The sequence below is a fragment of the Pelophylax lessonae genome, assembly GCF_965119305.1.
Source record: "Pelophylax lessonae genome assembly, chromosome: 4".
Lineage (NCBI taxonomy): Eukaryota > Metazoa > Chordata > Amphibia > Anura > Ranidae > Pelophylax > Pelophylax lessonae.
Window position 1 is genome coordinate 665,528,212 of NC_138771.1, and position 27,157 is coordinate 665,555,368.

At 47.1% G+C, this 27,157-nt stretch overlaps 1 protein-coding gene across 1 annotated transcript in view; it reads right to left on the reverse strand.

Annotated features, from left to right (window-relative positions):
* Nucleotides 1-504: 504 nt before the first annotated feature.
* LOC309554788 (protein mono-ADP-ribosyltransferase PARP14-like) overlaps nucleotides 505-27,157 on the reverse strand; it is a gene marked incomplete at both ends in the record, with an annotated part of 78,409 nt that continues 51,756 nt past the window's right edge. The window contains 2 exons of the mRNA XM_082256489.1: nucleotides 505-794; nucleotides 22,995-23,169. Of these exons, the coding sequence (XP_082112615.1) occupies nucleotides 505-794; nucleotides 22,995-23,169 (465 nt within the window). The remainder of the gene's footprint in view (nucleotides 795-22,994; nucleotides 23,170-27,157) is intronic.

Sequence of the window (27,157 nt, forward strand, 5' to 3'; positions counted from 1 at the left end):
GGTCAGCAGCCTCTCACCAATTCCTAGGGTGATGACCTGTCTCCTGCTCTCCGTCTGGGGCTCAGCAGTGTCAGCTGTAGTGACGTCCTGCCCACAACCAGGCGGTGACACCAGGTTTGGCAGTGGCATCCCTGCACAATGGGAAATGTCCTCTACCCTTCTTCTCTGTGTCCCCAGCACTGTGGAAAAACAACCCAACAGCAGCCTCTTACATCATGTCTGTCCTCCGCCATGTTCTCTCAGTGACTGGCCCTCGCCCAGAGCTAATCTGTAGTATAGGCTCAACCTCCTTAAAGACTAGATTCCGACAAGTCATGGTTGCTCTCAGCAGACTCTGTCCTTCCCACAATCCACAGTAGTTCAGTTTCCTCTTCCTCCATGTGGTCCCGGGTGGTGGTGGGGCTTACTCGAGCTACAGGAGACCATGGGCTAGTACTCTAGAGAAGTTAGGACTCTGATTTAGATGTAAAGCAAGAGAAATATTGGAGATTTGTAGACAGAAGATCATTGCTGGAAGATGATGTGGTACTCTGGATAGGCCTGGATGTCATTGAATATCACAAACATTACAGGATTTTCTTTGTTATCAGTGACGCTGTCATACAGGTCGATGGGGTTGGCTGGATTTTTGTCTGGAGGAGCCATCATTCCCCTTGCCCCAATGCTGTAGACTCCAGTGAGAACACGAGCCAGGTACATGTGCTTCTGTCTGCATACATCAGGCTTGGAATAGGTGTTGTCTGCGGAGTAACTTGCATTTACTGCAAAGTAAGTTCCATTTCCATAAACTGCAGCTGTGCAAAGAGAAAGACACAAAGTACATTAAAGTTGTGTAAAGGAAGAGTTCATGGGAACAGGTACAGCAGGTGAGAAGTCCCAGAGGTATCAATACAGCTAAGGACAAGCCTAGATAATGCTGGATGTCCTCCAAGCAGGGCTGCTGTTAGAAACCTCAGGGCCCCATACAGACAACCTGACATGGGGCCCCATACAGTCAATGTATCGGTTATGAATGAACACAGTGAGTGTTTGGTACTGATCATTCTTTGTGTTCATTCAGGAAAAGAATGGGCTGGCAAATATGACATATTTTCCTAACCCTTCCCCCACTCTCAATCTTGAAGGATCCTATTGTGTGCTTGCAGCTGCCAGCGGGGGAAGAAGAGGAGGGAAGCCAGCAGCACTACGGGGGTAGTGGGCGGAAACAGGGGAAAACGTATGGTGCACAGGGAGGGTAATTGGTGTTGTGGGGGGGCAATTACTGGAACCAATCCTTTGTATGAATCTCTGTACAGCAGCTAAAAGCCACTGGGAGGGAGAGGAGAAGAAGCTGGCTTTCAGCCGCTGCAGAGAGAGCCATACAGGATATTGGTTCCAGTAATTGCCCACCTGCCGCACTGATCACCCTCCCTCAGGGCCGGTGCTACCACTAGGCCAACTAGGCAGCCGCCTAGGGTGCACTGCCACCTAGGGTGCAGCCATGGCCAGTGCCACATTCCTCACCTGTCACCTCCGCATCCCCAGTGGACGTCACCACTAGAGAGGGGGTGTATACAGGAAGGGGGGGGGTGTAGGGTTAAAGGGAGGCAGTGTGTATAGGAAGGAGGGTGGAGGGTTAAATGGGAGCAGTGTGTATAGGAAGGAGGGTGTAGAGTTAAAGGGGGTGCAGGGTTAAAGGGGGCTAGTGTGTGCAGGAAGGGGGTGTAGCATTAAAGGGGGGCAGTGTGTGCAGGAAGTGGGGGGTGTAGAGTTAAAGGGGGCAGTATGTATAGAAAGGGGGTGTAGGGTTAAATGGGAGCAGTGTGCAAAGGAAGGGAGGTGTAGAGTTAAAGGGGGTGTAGGGTTAAAGGGGGGAAGTGTGTGCAGGAAGGGGAGTATAGCATTAAAGGGGAGCAGTGTGTGCAGGAAGGGGGGTGTAGCATTAAAGGGGAGCAGTGTGTGCAGGAAGGGGGGTGTAGCATTAAAGGGGGGCAGTGTGTGCAGGACGGGGGTAAGCATTAAAGGGGGCCAGTGTGCGCAGCAAAAAAGGGGTGTAGGGTTAAAGGGGGGCAGTGTATGAAGGAAGGGGGTGTAGCATTAAAGGGGAGCAGTGTGTGCAGGAAGGGGAGTGTAGCATTAAAGGAGGGCAGTGTGTGCAGGATGGGGGTGTAGCATTAAAGGGGTATAGGGTCGGGGGGGCATAATGTGCAGGAAGGGGGGCAACATGTACAGTTTTTTTTTTTTGGGGGGGTGCAATTGGCTGGTCTTGCCTAGGGCGCAAAATTGTCCAGCACCGGCCCTGCCCTCCCTGCCCATGTCTGATTCACCCTGCTGCCTGGGCCCCCCTCTGCTGGCCCGGGCCCCATACGAGGACTGGTCGTACCCACTTATCTACGGCCCTGATGACCGGTAACCAGTCAAAAGGTTCCATGATCACCTGTTTACTATATCAGCTCTGACATAATGATCATATGTAGGCTGGAAGCTTCTCTGGTAGAAGTGGAAGCCTTCAGCCTGAGCATGAACACTGCCACCTTCTGGGTGTAGTGCTCATCTGCAGTGCCATCTATTCAATAGTGTAGATGTCATATATAGTTGCAATAATAAAACTAATAATACATTAATACATTTTATAATCAATATTTGGTGTGACCACCCTTTGCTTTCTTCTAGGTAGACTTGCACACAGTTTTCGAAGGAACTCGGCAGCTAGGTTGTTGCAAACATTTTGGAGAACTAAGCACAGATCTTTTGTGGATGTCGGCTGGGGTGGTTGTCCTGCTGCAGAAAAAAATTTGTAGCCAATCCCACACCTCCCTGATGGTATGGCATGATGGATAAGCATCTGCCTGTATTTCTCAGCATTGATCTTGATGAAATCTCTAGACTCCAACTCCATTTGGAGAAATGCGGCCCCAAGCTTTCAAGGGACCTCCCCCATGCTTCACAGTTGGCTGCAGACAATAAATATTGTACTGCTCTCCAGCTCATTACCAATAAACTGCATCCTGCTACAGCAAAATATTTCAAATATTGGCTCATCAGTCCAGAGCACTTGCTACCATTTTTCTGCACTCCAGTTTCTATGTTTTCATGCATTTTGAGTCTCTTAGCCTTGTTTCCACGTCGGAGGTCTGGCTTTTTGGTTGGAATTCTTCTATGAAGACCACATCTGGCTCCTGACGGTAGATGGGTGTACCTGGTCCCTACTGGGTCCCACTGGTTTCCACCATTTCTGATGGCACTGATGGACATCTTTCGATGTGGAAGGGAAGTAAGCATGATGTGTCTTTCATCTGGCTGCACTGTTTCCTTGGATGACCATTGCGTCCAGGGTCCTCAACATTACTCAACCACTGTGTCTATGCTCCTCAACATTACCTGACCACTGCTTCTATGCTCCTCAATGTTACTCAACCAGGGTGTCTATGCTCCTCAACATTGCCCGACCACTGCTTCTACGCTCCTCAATGTTACACAACCAGGGTGTCTATGCTCCTCAACATTGCCCGACCACTGCTTCTACGCTCCTCAACGTTACCCAACCACTGCATCAATGCTCCTAAACATTACCCAACCACTGCGTCTACACTCCTCAATGTTACTCTACCTCTGCATCTACGCTCCTTAATGTTTCCCCACCACTGCTTCTACACTCCTCAATGTTGCCCGTTTCTTTGTGCTTCTTGAACAGCACATCTTGAAACCCCAGGCTGCTATGACATTTTTGCATGGGAGAGACCTTGCTGATGCAGTGTAACTACCTTGGGTTTTGCTGCTGTGCTCAGTGTTGCCATGGTTTATGACCTGTGACATAAAACTGTCTTCCACAACCTCACCTTCGTAGCAGAGTTTGGCTGTTCCTCACACACTTTTAAGCCTACTACATGGATGTTTCTATTTCAGTTAATGACTGTGTTTCAACCAACATATGAAATCATTAACACCTGCTTGGTATAATTAGTTAATCATACACCTGACTCTAATCCTACTGTGCAAGTGTACAAAGTGTGCGAGTGTAAGAAATGATTCCGTCTTGAAGCCAAAGGGTAGTCACACAAAATATTAATTTAATTTACTTTGCATTTTGTAAACTGATAAAAACGAACTATTAAAATATACTGTATATTTTTGAAAGCGTCCTTACTTTACAGAATTTCTTCACACTTGCCTAAAACTTTTTGTCTACCATAAACAGTATATATATATATATATATATATATATATATATATATATATATATATATATATACATACAGAGCTATCTTTCTCAAAGAATAGGTTCAAGAACTTCCCCTTTCCGAGTAGCATCATTCCTTGGTTCCACCCCCATTCCACCTCCCAGTAGTGCCCTTTTGGAGAATACAGAACCAAGCATAATTTTGTGGCCCTAAAAAATGTATATGGAATTTGGTAATGATAACAAGAAAAGCAGTAAAATAGAACCCCTGCAGCCAATATTAAAAGAGCCCCCCAACAACAATGGGCCACCTGCAACAAAATTCCCCCCAGCAACAATAGACTTCTGGCAGCCAAACCCGATCTCCCCACAGCCAGCATTAATAGACTCTCTGGCATCCACCAACAACAGACCCCTCCATCAACCAAAATACCTCTTATCACCTTTAGAAGAGCCTCCTCCATTGGAGATAAAGTGACACAAAGTGAATATCAAGGTCACGCAGTGATCCTTGCAAGATCAAGAGGACTTTTCCCTGGGGTTCCGGCTCGTACTGCCGTTACATCGATCGGAGATATGAAGTGCGTCTACCCAATGGACACACCTTTACTGCAAAACATTTTGCCAATTGTCAAATCACAATGGTAGTATATTTCATGCAATGTGCATGCAGTTGCTTTTACGTGGACAAGACCAAACACAAATTGTGGCAAAAAATGTATCGCTATGTACTAAGCATGAAGCAAAAAAATCCAGAACTCCCATTGGGACGGCATGTCCTGCAGGTACATGAGGGACTGTTCCCTCAAATCTCATTCCTTGTTCTGGATCGAATCCATCCCAGCCAACGTGGAGGAGACTTTAAAATGATTCTCCTCCAGCATGAGTTCAATTGATATCCACTTATCTTATTGCTATAATTTTAAGTTTTATTTTATCCATTGAATTGATCATTTTATATGCTGCCTTTTCAGCCTAAACGATATGCAATTTATGAGGGGTAATTTTTGTGATCCCTACAGGATATGTGCAGCCAGTGCGGCTTTGTCCGCTTTTTCTACCATTGAATTTCCCCCTGTGGGCTGTTTTGTTTTATGTGCTGCTTTGCGCCTGATAGGTTGCTCCCCGGTCACACACACAGGCTCCCTGTACGGTTGTACGGAGGGGCCTGTGTATGTAGAGGGTTCTGCCTCTGACGTGGGAGGGATGGTGTCTTTCCTTGATGCCATCCCCCCCCTTGCATTCTAGACCTCTCCATCGGTCCGAGGTTTGCTTCCCTGTGATGTGTCGGCGGTCCCGTGGCGTCTGACATCACCTGCGTGGTGTAGCCGGATGCTGTGGGATCGGGGGAGATCGCTATGGGAGGCCCCTAATATACAGGATTGCTTCCAGCTGCCTGGCATTCCTTCAGGAGGATTTTTCACCCTCACCACTTGACCATCATTCACCCCAGGTGAGAATATTACTCACGTCAATATATAAAAGCTACTTTTGATCCTCCCCACTAGCTGACCATTTGCTTTGGGCTGCGAGGGGATCAATATCCTCTTCATGTCTAACTTCCTTCCTTGAGGTAAGCCGTAACCATCTTGCCATACTCTGTTATTTTACACATATGGGTATATACCTCGTTACCCTCATAATATTTCATACTTTTTCCTTTTCCTCTTTCCTTCCCTTGTGTTTATGGTGGCTTTCTTCTTCTCTAGGGCAATCCTCGTGAGTAACCCGGGGGTGCATCTTAGCATATCTACACATCAATTTTGTAACATCTGTTCGATTATAACACCACATGGATTCAATGCTACCCTATATAGGTTCTGTTACCGCTAACTAAACTGTTGTTACCACACTGGTTGGCTCTTCGGACTAAGATACCTTATGATACGTCTTCTTTGTCTCATATATAGCACTGACCCCCGAAAGGGCTGCTGGTTTGATCTGGGCCTGCACTCTACCAATAAACCCCACTAACTTTGCTCAATCCCCTTGGCACAGCTGTGATGCAATGCAAAACAATACAATGTAAGATAGTACAAAACACCTGTATTGTCACCCCAGGATAAGACAACAGCACAATGGATTTCAATATAAACAATTAGAAAGAAACAGTATATATATATATATATATATATATATATATATATATATATATATATGTCTATACCTGGGAGCTCCCCCTACTTTATAAGCTATGTGTGAGATCTCACTTTTTGGAGTACTTAGTCCTGGATCTTCTTTTCTTCGATAGCTAAAGTGGCTCCTTGTGATTTGTAATCCACAGTTTTGGTGAATTAAATTGAAGTTAAAATGCTTCTGGTGTAGCTGCAACAACTTTTTAAACATTTCTTGGTAGATAGGCCTCAAGCCTTCTCAGTATCAGTTGCTCTGCTCCTTCGTGGAACTATAATTTCCAGTGAGGCCTGTATGTGAGTCTAACTGCATGTGAGATTTAACAAACTGTGGGCCGTGACCCGCTCACCCACTGGATAGAGGCTCTGTGTGGTGACTTTTGTCCGGTGACTGAAACTTGCTTCTCCATCAGCTGGACCAATCGCTCCGTTCAGCCCCACTGGGTGGATTCCGTCCTCCGATGCTTGGATGAGTGTCTCTGGGTCTCTGCAATCTGGCCACCGTCTCCCCACAGGTCCTCTCAGGCAGGCCACACGATTCCAAGACAACTAAAATGGCTGCTCCGGCCCCTTTTATCCCCTACCCAGCATGCCCTGCACAAGAAGGTGTTCATGGGTAGGTCACCAAGCCAACGATCCCTTCCTGTCTCTTTCAGAAAAAACATAGCTGCATTACCAGTATTGGTCACTAGATGGCTCCAACTACTCAAACATAGCAATGTCCACAGACGTTCCATTAAAGTATGCAGACACACATCAATATAGAAAGGATATCAGCGCTACACACTCCCCCTACTTTATCTCTTTGGTCCTCCAAAGAGGTTCAAATTGCTAGCTCTATCTTGTATTCTAGCCTCTATACGGTCATACAATACAGACAGAGGAGCTTCCCACCAGTTGTCATATGATGGGAAGCTATCCTGTGCACTCACAGCTGAAACTACCGTGTCTGGTACAGATGTGCCAAGGGGTGAGGTGGGGCGGTCCCCTACTGAATCAAAAGTAGAAGGACCAGGCAGTTCAAGGTTTCTTTTGCTGACAAACTGAGATGCTTCAGAGCATTCACCCAATGTATCATAAGTCAGTCTGCGTGGTGGGCGAATGTCTCTCTTTGCTCTTTGCACTTTCGGAGTGTCCATTCCTTTTTGACAAATGTCATCATCCCTCCTCTCAGTGACTAAAGATGGAGAGTAAATAAGAGTACTGGGCTCTTTTGCAGGATGAGTTGCCTGCACAAATTCGGGGGCCTCTGCCCTGAGAGTTCCGTTATTATCCTCCTCTACATCTGAAGAGATATCAGCATCTGTTTCTGAAGCTTCCGGAGGCCACAGCCAACTCATCTCCACTTCCTCATCTTCATCTGTAGAGGGTGCAAGCTGAGACCTGGTTATTGGCCTACACACATCAGTGGATGTGGATGGTGATTCCGATGCCAGGTTTTTACTGGCCCAGTGTTTCCTTCTGGCTTGATTTCATACACTGGGAGCCCTGGTAGCTTCCTACACACAACGTAGGGCTGTGATCTCCAACGATCCGCCAACTTATGCTTGCCCGGAATGCCTAGATTTTTAAGCAGAACCCGGTCACCTGGTTGAAGATCCTGAATTCTTACTTTCAGGTCGAAGTTCCTCTTGTTCCTGTTCTCTCTGGAGTTCGAGGTGGCTCGAACCTGCTCGTAAGCTATCTTCAGGCTCCTCCGTAGCCTGTCCACATACCCTCTATGGGAGGTCTCTGATGTGTGATCCAAGGAGGAACCAAAAGCCAGGTCCACTGGTAATCGGGCTTCACGGCCGAACATTAATCTGTAAGGGGAATACCCAGTGGCGTCACTTTTGGTACTGTTGTAGGCATGAACCAGTGCAGTAATGTGTCTACTCCAATGGGGTTTCTGTTCTGCAGTCAACGTCCCCAACATATTCAGGAGAGTCCTGTTGAACCTTTCCGGTTGAGGGTCCCCTTGTGGGTGATAAGGAGTAGTCCTGGACTTTTGTATGCCTATTAGATCCATCAGTCTCTTTATCAATTTGCTCTCAAAGTCCCTTCCTTGGTCCGAATGTATCCGTTTAGGTAAGCCATAATGGACAAAGAATTTATCCACGAGAGTCTTTGCTACCGTGGTTGCTTGCTGGTCTCTAGTAGGAAATGCTTGGGCATAACGGGTAAAGTGATCTGTTACCACCAAGATGTCCCCCTGCCCACTCAGATCGGATTCCAAATAAAGAAAGTCTATGCAGACCAGGTCCATTGGTCCCTGGCTCTCCAAATGGCCCATTGGAGCAGCCCTCTGGGGCAATGTCTTTCGTTGTATGCACCTGAGGCAGGAATGACAGTAACTCTCCACTTCTTTCCTCATGTGAGGCCAGTAGAACCTGTCACTTACTAGTTGGAGAGTCCTCTCGGCTCCCAAATGACCATGGTGATCGTGTAAAGCAATCAGTACCCTCTCTCTGTGTTTTCCCGGCAGGAGCAGCTGCCACTTCGCTTCTGAACCATCAGAGGGGCCCCTTCGGTAGACCACCCCTTGGTGCAACTGCAACCGATCCCATTCTTTCAGTAACAGCCGGGCTTCCTTCTTGGGGCTCTTCTGCAGCACATCAGACTGTTGATGTTCCAATGCCTTCAGCACCAGCCCACACAGTGGATCTTCCTCCTGATCTCTCCTGAGATCCTTTCTGGATAGCTTGGGGAGACCCTCCTGTACAACCTGGGAGACGTTGCAATAGCACCTGGGTACTCCCGCTGAGGATACTCCTACTTCTTCGGCTCTGGCCCCACTCTTCCTGTATTGACTTTTCCCTTCCCAAAGGGCCCTTACTCCTTCTGGAGTAAGTTGAGTCCAGTCTTCTGAGGGATTTCGGGGGTCATGAGGCCTTCTTGACAGAGCATACGCATCTCGGTTACCAACCCCTGGTCTGTACTTCAGGCTGAAGGTAAATGCCGAGAGAGCAGCTAACCACCTGTGACCGGTGGCGTCCAGCTTCGCAGTGGTGAGCAGATATGTGAGGGGGTTTTTGTCCGTTTTAACCACAAATTCAGCACCGTAAAGGTAGTCCTTCAACTTGTCTACCACTGCCCACTTCAGAGCCAGAAATTCAAGCTTGTGAGTTGGATAGTTTCTTTCAGCAGGAGTCAAACTTCTGCTCACATAAGCGATCGGCCGCAGATGCCCTTCATGCTCTTGATAGAGCACTCCTCCCAGTCCTTCACGGCTGGCATCCACATGCAACTCGTATGGTTTGGCAGGGTCTGCATAGGCCAATACCGAGGCAGTGGTAAGGCTCCACTTCAATTGTCTGAAAGCTTCCTCGCATTCTGGAGTCCACTGGTCCTGGATGGACTCTTTCTTCCTTCTGGACCCTTCTTTTGGCTTCCTTGACTGCTCTGGGCTTACACTAACTTCTTCCTGTTTCTTTAGGAGCTCAGTGAGTGGATGGGCTATTTTAGCGAACCCTTCCACAAACCTTCTGTAGTACGAGCAGAAGCCTAAGAATGACCTGAGTTCAGTCACGTTGGTGGGCCTGGGCCAAGAAGTGATAGCTTCTAATTTTTTGGGATCGGTTGCCACCCCTCTTCAGACACAATGTGTCCCAGGTAATTCACTGAGGGCTGGTAGAACTGGCATTTTTCCATAGAGAGCTTCAGACCTTCATCATGAAGTCTCTTCAGGACCTTCTCCAGGCGTTCTTCATGCTCTTCCAACGTTCTTCCAAACACTATGACGTCATCCAGGTAAACTAGTACTTCAAGAAGGTTCATGTCACCCACTGTCTTTTCCATCAACCTCTGGAAAGTTGCTGGGGCCCCAGACAGGCCTTGCGGCATCCGGTTGAATTCAAAGAATCCCACCGGGGTGATAAAAGCGGTCTTCTCTTTGTCTTCGGGGCACATGGGGATCTAATAATACCCACTCTTTAAGTCCAGCACACTGAACCATTTCGCTCCCGCTAGGCTCTGCAGAGCATCATCTATCCGAGGTGTGGTGTACTGGTCAGGAATGGTCCTCTGGTTCAGGGTCCTGTAATCGATACATAGGCGTAGGGACCCGTTCTTCTTCCTGACCACCACTATAGGAGAGGCATAAGGACTCCTGGACTCCTGGATAATGCCCGTCCTCTTGAGTTCGGCCAGTTTCTCTCTCAAATCTTCCAGATCTCCCAATGGGATTTGCCTGACCCTTTCACGAAACAGCTTGTCTTCCTCCAGTCGAATTCGGTGGGTGGCACTCTTTGCCAACCCCACATCAAATTCACTTTTTGAGAAGGCTGCCCTCCATTTCAGAAGTTGAGCTTTAGCTCTTTCTCTCCGTGCAGGGGTAAGAGGCGTATTTTTCGGGCAGAATTCTTCTACAGGGATTTCTACTGCTGGTCCTTCCGTCAAACCACATGCTGCAACTGGAGTTGCTGGGCTGACCTGTCCTAACAGTAGTCTGGCTGGCACCCTCACTGGCACAGCTGCCGCGTTGCGATCACTGACTGGAACTTTGCCGTGAGTCCTCTTCAATACTCTGGTGGGCAACACTTCAAAAATAAGCTCTAACCCTTTTTTTTCTTCCTGGCTTGTATTTTCAAGGACAATGAAAGGACCTGTTTTTTCCAGCTTAACTTGACAGAGGCTCTCAGGCAGATTACTTCACCCGGCTGGACTAACCTCTTTTCCCTATTCAGGAGCCAGATTTTTCCCACTCCCTCTTCAGGAGCCTCTTCCTCTTATCTAAGGTCTCGGTATGTCTGGGCCAACATTGGATGTATTTTAGTGGGGAGGGTCCCCTTCTGCAGCACAAGCGGTGCAACTAGCCTCCTCACTAAGTCAGTGTTCATCCCAATGATGAGGGAATTTTTGTCAGCCCCTGGGGGACGAGGGCACACTATGGCCAAGGTGTCAAAAGTCTCAGCCTCTCCTGCTGTACGTGGGTCAAAAGTGAGTCTGACCGGCAGGTAACCATCATATGGGAAGTTCTGAGTGCCTAATCCCCATATCTCTAGTTCCTCCAATTTCTGTAATGGCAGGTGCTTGAGATGTCTGTCATAGAAATCCCTGTAGAGCAAGGTTACTTGGGCTCCAGTGTCCAGCAGGGCTTTCATATAAATCCCCTCTACTTGGATGGGGACAATTGGGGAGGGTCCCACTAGCTCGGGGGGGAAATCCACTGATTGCAGTACCTTTAGCCTGCTTGGTGGCTTGTACCTTCGCCTTTGGTTTTGGGGGTCTCTCACTTTTGCGTCCTGGTTTGTTGGTGACCCCAGCAGCCAGGGGCATATGAGTCGGTGTGGAGTTAGCTATTACAACCGGGCGCCCAGTTGACTCCTTCACTGGGGCCCTCTGAAGTTTCCCCCCGGCTGTTTGGATTTTGTCTCAGTTACTGGGCTTGGGCACATTCGCCTGAGATGTCCTACCCCTCCACATTTGAAGCAGACTCTCTGTGTTTGTTTCATAGGGCGGTTAATGGTAGGAGTCTCCGGAGCCTTGAGTGGCGGGACTTCTTCTGTCTGGGGTTTCACCAGACGAGTCATCAGCATGGTCATCATCTCCAGTATTTCTTTCTGGTTCTGGAACAGCTTCTCCAGTCCAGTCTGACTTACGGGTAGGTTGTGAACAGGTGAAAGCCATGATCCCTGTTCAACGCTTGCTGCCAGTACATTCAGTTCCTGAGTGTCTGAGGGGACACCTATCTGCTGTATTTTAGCACTTGTGGTGCTAGAAGCTTGAAGTTTCCTCTGTTTTTGGTCTCTCTCAATCTCCATCTTATCTGCTTCATTCACTTTCTCAATGAGGACCTCATCCGGAGTTGAGGGATCTTCCAAATACTGCTTCAATTGTAGCTCGATATAGTCACTCCTCAATCCCGTAATCACAGATCTCCGGAATTCCCTCTTAACTAGCTCGGCTCCAAAATGCTCTCCACTTCTTTCTTCCCTTGATGCGAACAGCAGGCGGTCCTTGAGCTCAATGGCCCGAAATAGGAAGTTCTGAGGAGTCTCTCTACTATCCTGTGTCATATTTATCAGACGATGAAACAGCTCAGTGGCATCTTCCTCCTCATAATAGCTTTTCAGTATCCTCTTGAGCTGGTTCAAGGTCAATCCATTCTTCCTCTCCAACATACCCCTGACACTTGAACCTGGGCTGATGGCATGGATTACAGCCTCTCTAATTTCCGATTCCAGATATCCTTTCTGTAGCCCCAATTCTATTTGGTGTAGGAGGCTGGTGTAGGACAGTTTGTCCTTCTGCCCCTTCTCTCCTATCTGGCCATCAATGTGGAAATCCTTCCGGATGGTTACTTCCTGCAAGCGGCCCTGGGTGCGTTTCTTCAGCACCTTCTCAGGGTTGGGTGTTATCTGGCTATCTCTCTGGTCCTCCAAACCGACACGTAATCCATTAATGCGTTCAGCTATAATACTGGAGGTCTCTTGAAACGTCTCCTGTATGTCACGGTACTGTCGTTTTAGATCAGCCAGCTGTCGTTCTGCCAGTGATTTAGCAGCAGCCCCTGCTTTCCGGTCTAAAGTTTCTAACTGCTTCTGACTGGGAGAGTGTCCTTCATGCTTGCTGGGATGTGTCAAGTGAAACTCTGTCTTTTCAGACAATTTTACACTGGCACCGTGGAAATTTTCAGGGACATCCCGTCCCCACTCTATCAGTGCATAGGTGAAGTCGGTCCCAGGATCTGGTTTCACTGCGACCACATAAGCCTTTCTGTCTGGGGACAATGTTTGTACCACCTCTTTAATTTGTTTCTTTCCCCAGTCGCTCCCTGGAAATTCAATGGCCACGCTTGCTTCTGAGCATGTCCCCTCTGCTTCGCACCACTGGACTACTTTAATGGGGTCCATGGTAGCCTGAAGGGGGGCGGGCTTGCTTGTAGAGTGACAGGATCCCGGACGAGTCCCCCACGTGTAGCACTGACCTCCGGAAGGGCTGCTGGTTTGATCTGGGCCTGCACTCTACCAATAAACCCCACTAACTTTGCTCAATCCCCTTGGCACAGCTGTGATGCAATGCAAAACAATACAATGTAAGATAGTACAAAATACCTGTATTGTCACTCCAGGATAATACAACAGCACAATGGATTTCAATATAAACAATTAGAAAGAAACAGTATACATATATATATATGTCTATACCTGGGAGCTCCCCCTACTTTATAAGCTATGTGTGAGATCTCACTTTTTGGAGTACTTAGTCCTGGATCTTCTTTTCTTCGCTAGCTAAAGTGGCTCCTTGTGATTTGTAATCCACAGTTATGGTGAATTAAATTGAAGTTAAAATGCTCCTTGTGTAGCTGCAACAACTATTTAAACATTTCTTGAGACATCAAGGTAGATAGGCCTCAAACCTTCTCAGTATCAGTTGCTCTGCTCCTTCGTGGAACTATAATTTCCAGTGAGGCCTGTATATGAGTCTAACTGCATGTGAGATTTAACAAACTGTGGGCCGTGACTCGCTCACCCACTGGATAGAGGCTCTGTGTGGTGACTTTTGTCCGGTGACTGAAACTTGCTTCTCCATCAGCTGGACCAATCGCTCCGTTCAGCCCCACTGGGTGGATCCCATTCTCCGATGCTTGGATGAGTGTCCCTGGGTCCCTGCAATCTGGCCACCGTCTCCCCACAGGTCCTCTCAGGCAGGCCACACGATTCCAAGAGAACTTAAATGGCTGCTCCGGCCCCTTTTATCCCCTACCCAGCATGCCCTGCACAAGAAGGTGTTCATGGGTAGGTCACCAAGCCCACAATCCCTTCCTGTCTCTTTCAGAAAAAAACATAGCTGCATTACCAGTATTGGTCACTAGATGGCTCCAACTACTCAAACATAGCAATGTCCACAGATGTTCCATTAAAGTATACAGACACACATCAATATAGAAAGGATATCAGCGCTACACATACTGTATATTTGCTTGACCCCCCCACAATGGCCCCTCTTTTAAACTACAGCTGATTTATACTCCCAATGACACACTCCAATGTTGTAAGTATGGTTGGCCTGTTTGTATAACTCACATGTGGATAAGATGTTTTTTGTAATATACTTTATACACATATGTTGTACAAGACTAATATTATTGTATTGTATTTTATAGAAGAAATAATCCTGTGCTCTGCTCTTTCCCCTGAAGAAGAAATCATTCAAGATTTTAAAACATGTTGGGATGTCTATTTGAACAATTACCAGTATGCTGGTTTACGTATGAGAAGAACTGTATAATATCTGTTCTAGACTGTTAGCACAACATTCCATTATTGGCATTGTGTCATTTTTACTGCCTTGGAGTGATTGTTTCTACTCACTCCCTTTTTAGATATTTGGTTTAAAATAAAATTGTAATATTTTACCTTTTCTCACATTTGTTACTTCTCTACTTCCTTTGAAGTGTGTGCCTCGCTCAAACCCCAGTGGGACTTTTTTTGTGCATTTGTTCTACTCCATCAACAGTAGATTCTTCCCAGCAACAACTGACCCCCCCCCCCAGTAACAACTGACCCCCCAGCAATATACTGTAAGACACACCCCAACAACAATAGGTCCCCCACCAGCAACAATAGACCTCCCCAACAAAAATAGACTCCCCCTGCATAAATAGATTCCCTCCAGCTAGAATAGATCCCATTACATACAGTCAGTGCTGGAACTGCAATCCCCCACGTTCCTGCAGGAAAAAAGCCCTATATGCAGTATATATATATACACTGTGTATATATATATATATATATATATATATATATATACACAAACACACACTTTTATTTACAGTTTACACATTTGTCAATTAAAAAAACAGATTTTTTTTCTTTTTATAAAACAGTGTACAAAATAAAAGCTTTATATGTCCTTAAAAAAGTACATACTCTATACTGTATTCCTGTATATTATGTTCAATAAGATGGCCATCTAAAATTGTTTTGAACTTAGTGACACCTCCCACTGAAACCACCGATTGCGGAAGGGAGTCCCACATCCTTATTGCTCTAATGGTAAATAACCCTCTACGCAGTTTAAGTTTAAACTGCTTCCTGTCCAACTTGGAGTGACCCCGTGTCTTCTTGAGTGACCTGAGACTGAATGGTTTCCTCCCTATGCCGAGATCACCATTAAGATATTTGTATATTGCTATCATATCTCCTCCTAAGTGTCTCTTCTTCAGGGATAATACGTTTATTGTTTGTAATCGCTCCTCATAACTGAGGTCCTCCAGTTCCCTTATTAGCTTTGTTGCTCTTCTCTGGACTCTCTCCAGCTCCAGCACAACTTTCCTGAGGATTGGTGATCAGCACTGGAAGGAATACTCCAGAAGTGACTGAACCCGAGTTTTATAAAGTAGTAGGATTATCGTTTTATCTCTAGAGTAAATTCCCTTTTTAATGCATGCTAACATTCTGCTGGCTTTGCTTGCTGCAGCTTGGCATTGCATGCCATTGCTGAGCCTGTCATCTACCAGGACCCCTTGATCTTTCTCCATCCTGGATTCCCCCAGAGGTTCTCCCCCTAGCGAGTAACTTGTGTTCATATTCTTAGCACCCAATTGCATTACTTTACAATTCCCTACATTGAACTTATTTCGCCATTCAGTTGCCCACCCCATTATTTTATCAAGGACTTCTTGTAAAGTTTCTATATCCTGTTTTGAAGTTTTTACCCTGCTTAGCTTTGTATCGCCATGAAACACTGAGATTGAGCTCTTTATACCAACCTCTATATCATTTATGAACAATTTAACCACTTAAGCCCCGGAGGATTTGGCTGCTAAACGACCAGAGGGTATTTTGCGATTCGGCACTGCGTGACTTTAACGGACAATTGCGCGGTCGTGCGACGCTGTACCTAAACGAATTTGGCGTCCTTTTTTTCCCACAAACAGAGCTTTCTTTTGGTGGTATTTGATCACCTGTGCGATTTTTTGATCACGCGCTATAAACAAAAAAAGAGCGTCAATTTTGCAAAAATAGCAATATTTTTCCCTTTTTTTTATATGAAATTCCCCCAAAAAAAAATGTAAAAATCAAAATTTTTTAATATTTTCGGCCAATTTGTTTTATGCTACCTATGTTTGGTAAAAAAAATCGCAAAAAGCGTATTTTGATTGGTTTGCGCAAAAGTTATTGCGTTTACTAACAAAGGGAAAGATTTTTGTCATTTTTGTTGTTTTTTTTTTTAACGCGTAATGGCGGCGATCTGCGATTTTTTTTGCGGTACTGCGACATTGCGGCGGAAAGATCGGACCCTTGACTGACATTTTTGACACTTTTGGGGTTACCAGTGACATTTCTACAGTAATCAGTGCTATATATATGCACTGTTACTGTAAAAATACACTGGTAGTGAAGGGGTTAACTTTATTTGAGAGGGAGGGGCTGTGTGTGTCCCTAGGGGCGTGATTCTAACTGTGATTGGCTGTGGCTTCAACTGTATGCAGAGTGATCAATGGATCTACATAGTAGATCCATGTGATCAGCTCTCATACAGAGAGGAGAATGACAGGCAGCTTGTTTACACAAGCTGCCTGACTTTCTCCCTCTCCCCCGCCGATCGCAGAGTGGCCGGCGGCGATCGGGTCCGCCGGTCACACGCGCGGGGGGGTCCGTGACCACGCGGGAGCGGGAGCGCGCCTCCGGCGGCGCGCGCTCGCTCCCTAAACCCTCACAGGCGAGCGACGTAGACCTACGTCACTTTGCCTGTGAGGGGCTGACCGCCGCCGTAGATAGTCGTGCGGCGGTCGGCAAGTGGTTAAACAGAATTGGTCCCAGGACAGAGCCCTGGTGCACTCCACTTATAACTGTACACCATTCTGAAGATACGCTGTTTATCTCCACCCTCAGGAACATATACTATCGTCAATGCCAACAGACCTCAGTTTGTGGATTAGGTTTTTATAGAATACTGTGTTAAATGCTTTGGCTAAGTCTAGATACACCACATCCACAGGCCTTCCTCTAACCAATTTTTAGCACACTTCTTCATAAAATGTTAATTGGTTGTTTTTTTCATAACATGCTGGTTACTACTAATGATACTATACTTATCTGCAAATTCTTGGATATAGTCCCTTATCCCCTCCATTAGTTTACAAACTATTGATGCTAGGCTGATACTATGCCTGTATTTTACTGGTCTGTACTGTATCTCAGCCAATTCTTGAATATTGTTACAACATTGGCTTTTTGCCAATCAGCCACCATCATTCTGGTCATTAAGCTTTCCCTAAAGATTAAGAATAATGATCTAGCAATGACCTGACTAAGTTCTTTTAGGACTCTTGGGTGCAATCTGGTCCTGATGATTTGTTCACATGATGGTTTCTAGTCTTTTTAGGCACACTGGCTTCTGTCCTGCTAACAATACTGTCTTGTTTAATATGCCCCTCCTTTTCCATAGTAAAAACTGATCAGAAGAATGTATTTAATACAGTTGCCTTCTCCATGCCGGTTTTAACCAACTTCCCTTGGTCATCCTTTATAGGGCCAATATGCTCTGACCTTGCTTTTTTAATTGTAATATATTTGAAAAAAGGTTTGGGTTCTTTTTAATCTCCTCCGCTATGTGTCATTTGTGGTCTATTTTTGCTCCCCTGGTTGCACTCTTACATTTCCTATTGCATTCTTTGTAGTGCTGGAATGTTGACAATGTCCCCTCAGCCTTATATTTTTTTTGAAGGACAGTTCTTTTTCTTAAATGTGCCTTCTTAGCCACCCAGGTCTAGCTTTAGTTCTTTTATATTTGTTGTCCATTGGAATACACTGGCTAAGTGGGGGGGTCGTGGCTACCACGCTACAGCATGGACGCTTGACTCCGAAGCTCCGCTCCAGCGATGGGATCTTAAGCTACTAGAGGTGCTCCTCCTTACACCCTGACACACAGAAGTTTGCCTAAGGTGCCACCCAACTGGAATGACTCAGAAGAGAAAAGAATCAGTCCAGCCGCAAAAACTTCAACATTTCTTTCTGCCGACGAGCCACGGCCTTCTCCAAGATGGCCCCGACGTCCAGTCCCTCGCCTCATCATACAGCTCTATCTCCAACACACTATGCCCCTGTTCCCAGAACGGCTCCCAGCAACACACACCGGATGCCTCCACACCTGTATCCAGGAGCCCAGCAAAGTCTAAACTTCGTCACATACCCAGGGATATATTGCATTTCTTCCATGTAAAGGAACAATTTAGGTCAGCGTTCCATAAAATCTCATACCCTCCTGAGAGGTACACCTCTTTTCAGGTCTTCTCTGATCTTTCTCAATTTACGATGTTGAAACACAAATCTTTATTTATACAAAGGCACTACACAACCATAACATTGTGTATCGGTGGGAATACCCAAAAAAACTGACTGTCACCAAAGATGGACACTCTAAGGTGATCACCTTTCTGGAAGAGGGCCTTGAGTTACTCCGCTCCTGGGACATTTTACCTACCCAAACTCCTGAAGCATCTACCTCCTCCCCTTTACTGCAGATACAAAGCGACTGGCAACTTGTGTCCCACAAAAAGAAGAATAATGTGTGAGCACCTCTCCCACATTTCTAAAAGTTATTTTCATACTTAATTTAGATCCTATCATCCTAGTTCTCTATGGAGCTAAGTTGCATGAACCACTTCACCTGAGCTATGTGCAGATACTCTGCCACCAGATTCCAGTTGGAATCTGCCTTTTTACTAAAACAGTTACGTTAAATCTGTGTATTTTTGTTCTTATTTTGTTACCTTTTTATTTCTACCTTTTGGCCTGCACCCGCCTTACTGGGGGTGATCTTCACTAAGGAACTACCTCTGTGTAGTTGTTGGATATTATTGATCCTGAGATGGAATACTGGAACCCTGACTCCACACACCTTTGCAATACCCAAGGACCCTCTAAGGTACTGTCATCATTTACACTTATCCATTACCTATGCCACTCGTTATTACATCCTTGAATGTACGTGGATTAAACCACCCCGTGAAGGGATCTGTGGTAAGAGGCTTTCAACCTCCAAAGTGATGTACTATGTCTACAAGAGACACACTTTCTAGCCTCTAAAGGCGCTTTTCCACTGCATGGAACCGAACGGTTCGGCACGCTTTTGTGCTTTTCCACTGCTGGTACCGCATGGTATAGTGTCGGAACGGTTCGGTACGGTACGGTACGGCTCTGAAAAAACAGTACCTACTCGATTGTGGTTCCAACAGGTACCATAACTGGTACCATATCCCACAATCCTTTGCATGCAGTCAAGTCTAGCCACTGATTGGTCAGAGAATCCCACCCACCCCGTTGTTATCCCACCCACTTAACTTTAGTACTACTTTAGTGGAAAAGCAAACCTATACCGTACCGTACCGAAGCGTTCCAACACCGTACCATGCGGTACCAGCAGTGGAAAAGCAAACCAGGCCAAGCAGGGCCAAGCAGGGCCGAGTAGAGCCGAGCCGGTACTTGCAGTGGAAAAGTGCCATAATGCTCCCACCTTCCTCCATAAAAGCTTTCCACATATTTTCATGGCCTTCGCGTCTACGAAACAGAAAGGCATTCTAATAGCTATTAGAGACACTAACGCCTTCATGCTCAAGGAGGTACATGCTGACCCGGAAGGGAGATTTCTAACTAAACAACAAAATGTACACTCCTGCAAACTTATACTCACCGAACACTCAACACTCTTCAACTTCATTTTGTTTAGAAATTCTTCCGCAGAACCAACTCCATTAAGCAAGGTGCCTTAATCATATGCGGAGATTTTAACCTGACGGTGGACTTTGCAATGGACTCCACCTCGGGATCTAAGCATCCACCACCTACTTTGTCCTCTCTTCTTCATGGTGAATACATGGCGCGGTGAAGTGACGTCATCTCCTCCACCGCTTCAACTGTCCGGTGCAAGTGTTTCCTGTATCGGTCTGTGTACCGTTGGTCCACCTGGAGCCCTGTCACATCAAGCATCCATCCACCCTTGTGACGGCACGGACGCATGCTGGCAACATTGACTGGCCAGGAACCCAGCTAGCAGTACATCGGCGGTGGGGGCAAGTACATGGGCTCAGCCCAACATCCGACCAGTGTGTGTTTTTAACTTATATTGATTTTATGCCATAAACTGTGTGTTATTACAATTATTACCAGAAGCGCTCCCTAACTCCCAGCCTAACTCCCAGCCTTCTCACTGATCTGACTCTGCACTCATGAGTCCCCATTGGAGCTACTGAGGTTATACACAGGCTTTTCATCCACTGGTTGTTTGGGCACCCTGTCTCTCTTTGTCTGCCCTCCACAAGTAATAAAAATAAAAAAATTTTTTTTTTTTAAATGTACGAAAATATCGGCCAATATCGGCCGATACCGATATGCATTGGTAAAAAAATTGTTATCGGTCGATCACTAATATTAATTACTGCTAGCCAATAAGTCAGGTAATAGAAGCAGATTTGACCTACAGTGGTCCAGAGGCTGACTGGCAACTTTCGGCCCAGGGGGCAAGTACAAACCAGAGCTCCATGGTGCCTGTTCCCACTCTCCCTCTTCCTGGCCGCCTCCTGACCCCCATTCCAGACTGAAGCTTTGCTCCATTTACCATCTACTCACTTGCCGAATCCAGGTTCCTGACCTGGCCACCAGGTGGAGCTTTGATGGCTCGGTTGGGGCTTGCCAGGGGAGGAGAGTCTCCAGTGGGGCATAGAACCTGCCTCAGCTCAGACACAGTTTACTCTATCCATGTTAGGGGGAGGCCTGCGCTCTTTCCTTGTCTTAATTCCGCACTCAGTAGGTAAGCGGTGGGGACTTTCTAATTCTCTTCACCAGGAATCCTTTAGGCATGTCTGTGGCAGAAGCAGTGCAGCCTTTTCACAGGGCATCAGAGCGGTCCGGGGGGCTCAGTCCTCCCCTGCAGTGGTCTATATGGAAGGTTTGGTTTAAGACGTAACTAGATAAATTAGCGGCTCCTTTGCGGGCCCCCCCCCCCTTTATCTACCCCAGGCAACAATCAGGCATCGTATTTTCTTTTGCTCCTCTTTGTTTCGTACCCCTCCCTATTTTTTGGTTCTCCTGGTGCCAATTTCACACCATTCCTATTATGATTGCTATATGCTCAACTTCTAAGATGGCTATGAATATGTTTGTTCTTTGTACTTCTAATGCTACCATCAGAGGCGTAACTAGAACCTTCAGGGCTTCGGTGCAAGAAACCATGAAGGGTCCCCCCGGCCCTTTCCTTCAAGCCTGGGGCTCTTCCCACCGATCCTGGGGCCCTTTACTCTTGTTGCACGGCCCTTTATTACAGTCCTACAGTGGGACCCTTTCACAAGTTCTGTAGTGGGCCCCCTTCCTGCCATCTTGGGGCCTCCTCACGGTGGTGGAATGCCAGGGCCCGGTTGCAAGTGTGACCTAGAAGTTCACCCACTTGTGTCAGCATTTTTTATCCAGGTGTACAGGGTAGCCACACAGGCCCCCTGGAGCATGGGGCCCGGTTGCAATTGCAACCCCTGTAGTTACGCCCCTGGCTACCATGTGGAACTGTAAACTTTCAAGTATTATTTGTCTTGTATTTTTGATACTGCTTTATGATTTGTCCTGTTTTACACAAATACTCACTAATAGAAATAATTGAAAAGGAATACACTGGCTAATAACATTACCTAAAACGTTCTTAAAGCACTCCCACTTATCTTCTGTGTTTTTTGTTTCTAGGATATCTTCCCATCTAATGTCATGAAGTATGGGAAGCAGTTTGGTAAAGTTGGCTCTCTTGGAATTTAATTTACATGTCCTACCCTCGTGTCTGCATTTCCTATGATTTGGAGTGAAAGTAATTACTCTGTTATCGCTGTTTCCTAAGTTATCCCTTAGTTCCTCATCTGCTATTGGCTCTGGGTTATTTGTGATTAGTAGGTCAAGCAGAGCTTTGTTCTTGTTTGTATTCACAAATATCTTACACAGATCTGCCCCTGCTACGGCCTTCCACCTTGAGACTTGCTACAAAATTACAATGTGCAGTCTGATCACCAGGGGGAGGGGGAGACTAATAAAATGCTTCCCCTTCTTCTACAAAGTTACAATGTACAGTCTGATCATCTGATCACAGGAGGAGGGGAGAGTGAGGAAATGCTTCCTCCTCTTTCTACAAAGATACAATGTACAGTCTAATCACTGGGGAAGTGAGACTGAGGAAATGCTTCCTCCTGCCTGCAGATGGTGATACCATGATACATGGACATACTGTATACAGGGGAGGACTGGGCCAGGGGGCAGGGAGGCAATTGCCCCCCCGGGCCACTCTGATGCCCCATAAAAAGGCTGCACCGCTTCTGCCACAGAAATGCCTAAAGGATTCCTGGTGAAGAGAAGTAAAAAGTCTCCACCGCTGACCTACTGAGTGCGGGATAAAGACAAGGACAGAGCACAGGCCTCCCCCTCAGCATGGATTGTCTAAACTGTATGAACAAAAGCCGGTTCCATGCCTCACTGGAGACTATCCTCCCTCGGCCAGCCCCGATCAAGCTGTCCTAGCTTCCCCCAACCACCCCCTGCTGGCCAGGTCAGGAACCCAAATTCGGCTCATGAGTAGAAAGTACCTGGAGCAGAGCTCCAGCCCGGAATGGGGGTCAGGAGGAGGAAGAAAAGAGGTAGAGTGCAAGCGATGTCGATTTGCTGCACCATGGGCTTCTGGTTAGTACATGCTCCCTGGGCCGAAGGTTGCCAGTCAGCCCCTGACTGTATAACTCTGAAATCTCTTACCGTTTCTCCCTGCGTAGCTCCGGTTGAAACCATGATGGTTAATCTTCTGAATGGAGTTGAAGTCACTTCCATGGAAGAGCATCATCTCGTTGTTAGTGGAGCCATTCTTGGTGTCTATCTGATGCTTCTTTATCTGGTAGTTCAGCCAGAGGTTCCTATTCTGGACACGTAGAATCTGGGAGGACAAAGCCATAGAGGTACAAGATGTCATCTCACCTGAACAGTTGAGAGCTCTACCCATTATGATATACAGTACATCACACATATTTAAAGGGCCGGTACACCTAAGCATCACATTTTGGAGAAGCCTGTTGGTACCAGTTGTAGTTTAATGAGCTGAGTTAGATCCTGGCTTCTTGTATGCCTAAAATATGCCAATAGTGAGACCTCTCTTTCAGCTCTGCTCCTGCCCTCCTGACAGAGTTTGATATTCTTGCCCTACTTTGTGTGGTCCGGCCCCATGGTGTTTTTCATACCCATCTATTTGTGTTCCAGCTTCTCCTGTTACATACTCCATGATGAAAAATATCCAGTAAGGATAGTGGGGACCCGCGGTAACAAGCAGAGCAGGTGTGCTGACCTGGAAACTCAATTCGGGGATGGTGGGAACCCCTCATAATGAGCACAGCAGGTGTACAGACCAGGGAACTAATCACAAGGATGGTGAGAATCCCTCATAATGGGCACAGCAGGTGTACAGACCCGGGAACTCAGCACAGGGATGGTGGGAACCCCTCATAATGGACACAGCAGGTATACAGACCCGGGAACTCAGCACAGGGATGGTGGGAACCCCTTATAATGGGCACAGCAGGTGTACAGACATGGGAACTCAGCACAGGGATGGTGGGAAACTGCCATTCCACTCCCTGACAGCGAGGTGTGAGGTTGCTGGTTCCTTAGCTCGTGTGCTTCCAGAAGCCAGGGGCTAGAGTTGCTTCTCTGCCCCAGGAGGGATGCTGGATCCTGGGGAGGACCCCGGCGGGGGCCCCCTGGATAGGCCCGAGACTAGGCCTCAGTCTATGGAAGACACGGAGCTTGGCCCAAGGAGGGGTGAATCCCTGTCTACCTTTAGACGGAGGATTGTGGACAAGCTGACACGGATTGAGAAAGAGGAGGAGAAATTGTCAGCTTTAAAAGCTGAATTTAAAAAGAAAAAGCTGTTTTGTGCCAAACTCTACAGCAAGAAGAGACCTGCTCTGAGGCCTGAATTGAAGGACTTGGAGCAAGCTTTGAAGGAGCAGAAAGAGTTGGTGAGCTCTCTGAAGGAAAGTAGCGGAGCTTTTAAGGAGAAATACAGGAATGAGGAACGTTTCATCCGTATGAGGAGAGGCGCCGTTTCCAGCATGGAGAGTGACCCAGTCAGTGAGGAGGTGCAGGTACCGACAGAGTCAGCAGAGAGTGAGAAAGTGGGACCGGAGGATGAGCCCAGCTCTTCAACACCTCAGACATCTGCTGAGCCCCCAATGGTGGAGGCCTCTGTCTCCCTCCCTCTGCAGCAGCAATGTGGAACATCTGAGCAGGAGGTTGAGGGGGGTACTGGGATGCTGGAGTTCATCGCTGAGCTGGAAACCCCTCTGGATGGAAGAAAGTTTCATTTTTCTGCGGATTCCTCAGATGAGGAGATGGATACCGTTCCTCGCCCTATGAAAGAGAGACCTGTGGAGAGAGGAAGATTCACCATAAAGTCTAAAACAACCAGGAGGAAGTTTGATCCCACCATCAGCCATGACACAGCAGAGGTAACAACGCAGCAAGCAGGTACAGTGTGTGTGCAAAGTGGTGATGTGAACTTTAATAGTGACAATGTGCTTGCTGAGGGTTGTAGTGCTATTGGCTGTCAGCCCACACCCATAGACAATGTGCAGCATGCAGTGCAACCTGATGCACCTGCTGGAAAAACTTTAAATATAACTGGTGGGAAAACTGAAAATAACATTAAGCTTCTGGTTGAAGAGTCTGCAAAGAAAAGCCCCATGGACACTGCAGAGGCTTTGCCTGGACCTGATACAGTGGCTGTTCCTGAGAATGGTGGAGGAGGTGCTGGGAGCAGTAGTGCTACAACTGTTTTGGAGTCTGCAGTAGACACAACTGTGATTGAACCCAGGAAAGCAGCTGAGTGCTCAGAGCAGGGGGTGGGTCTTGTCTCTGCTGCTCCAAAGACTGTAAGGGTTGATTCAGACTCCTTGTCAGCAGGTGTGGTTGTGTCTAAAGACAATGCTGTAATCACTGGTGGTATGTCTGGGAGGAAAACCTATGCTGGTGCTGCTACAGGATCTGGTAGGAGGGAACATGGAAATGGTTTATCTTCCTCACTATTTAAAAGGAGGAATGTGGTTCAGCTCAGATGGGAAGGTGAAGGTATTCCCCCATATAGGAGAGCTGTGGTGGATAGGATTTTGCAGATGGGGTTTAGACCCGAAGATATCTTCGCCCTAATCAGTCCGACCGGCTCTTATGAGTATGATTTGTCCTTTATCCGTCCAGAGTCTTTGGACATATTTTGGGAGAAATATGAACATGTGTGTAGGAGCCTGCTGGACTGGAGAGGGCTAATCCCCAAAGTTGTGTCACGTCAGCCACTTATTAAAATGGTGACGATTCTTGTGCGCAATGAGTCCATACCACAAGGGGATTTATCTGTATGGCTGAGGAGATATGGGGACATCCTGAGCCCCTTACACAAAATTATGGATGATCGAGGAATATGGACGGGGGGGATGGTCTGTGCAGCTAAAACTGAGGATTATTGATAATGTCATCCAGCATCTGCCATCCTCAGCTTTCCTGGGGAGGGACAGGCTGACCATATTCTATCCAGGCCAGCCAAAGCTGTGCAATAAGTGTGGGGATAAAGGGCACTTTGCATCCTCCTGTCCAGTAATGAAATGCTCTCTGTGCCAGGATTTAGGACATTTGGCAAAAGATTGCAACATTATAAGGTGCAACTTGTGCAATGCGATTGGGCATCCTTATAGCCAGTGTCCTGAGGCAATGCATAACCAGCCTGAGCTCATGAGAGAGTTCTTCCGCCTGGACATGGAGGATGCTCAGAGCTCAGCAGCTAGGGTGCCTGCGATTCCCTCTGAGTCTGTGCCAATGCCCAGTGTGCCTGTGTCTTCCCAGTCTGTGCGTTTGCCTAGTGTGCCTGTGTCTTCCCAGTCTGTGGTGCCCCAGTCTGTGCGTTTGCCTAGTGTGCCTGTGTCTTCCCAGTCTGTGGTGCCCCAGTCTGTGCCAATTCCCAGTGTGTCAGTGTCTTCCAAATCTGTGGCGCCCCAGTCTGTGCGTTTGCATCTATCAGTTACTAAGAATGTATCCAATCCTTCTGTGTCTATGTCCTCCAAAATTGCAGAGGCCGCAAGAGGTGCTGATGCAGGGGCATCAAGTGCAGTGCCAGTGCCAGTCCCACCCCCTCAACGTTTCAGGGCTTCTATTGGGGACCAGGGGATGCAGAGGAGTGGGGAAAATGGTGAAGAGGCTGGCCTGGAGGCAGATAAGGTAAGGGAGAGTGGGGGTGAAGCGGAGGGTAAGAGTGAGGAAACTGTAATTTGCAGTTTGTCCAAGGATGATGTGGAATGGTTGGAGGAGAAAAGGAAGAAGGGCAAAAGAAAAAAAAAAAGGTGTTCAGTTGCCCAAAGTCCTAAGGTTTTGCCTTTGACAAATAAGTTTGGGGTCCTGTCAGATGATGACGATGAATGGGACTCGTTGAGTATGGCGTCTTCTATGGATGATGAGTCCCAGGGTGCACTGAAGCGCACTGGTTCTCCAGGGAGAGAGAGTAGTCAGGCTAAGAAACGGCTGCCTCAATTATCCTAATGGCAGTTCCCACTCCGTTAAAAGTGGCAACCATTAATGTTGCCAGCTTAAAATCAGTGAGTGCTCGTCATATGGCCTTATTTTTGCTCAGCAAGTTTGATGCTGACATTTTGTTTTTGCAAGAGACCCATCTCAGTAATCTGGCTGATATACATCTGGCAAAGAAGGAGTGGAGGTGTGGTCCCTCCTTTTGGTCTCTTGCGGCCGAGCCTTACAGCGGGGTTGCGGTCCTTTTTTCCGGTATGGTAACGTGCCGACGGGTAATTGAGGTAGAGATTGGGAGATGCATGATTTTGGATGTCTATGTGAGGGGGCAGGACCTGCGCCTGATTAACATCTATGGTCCC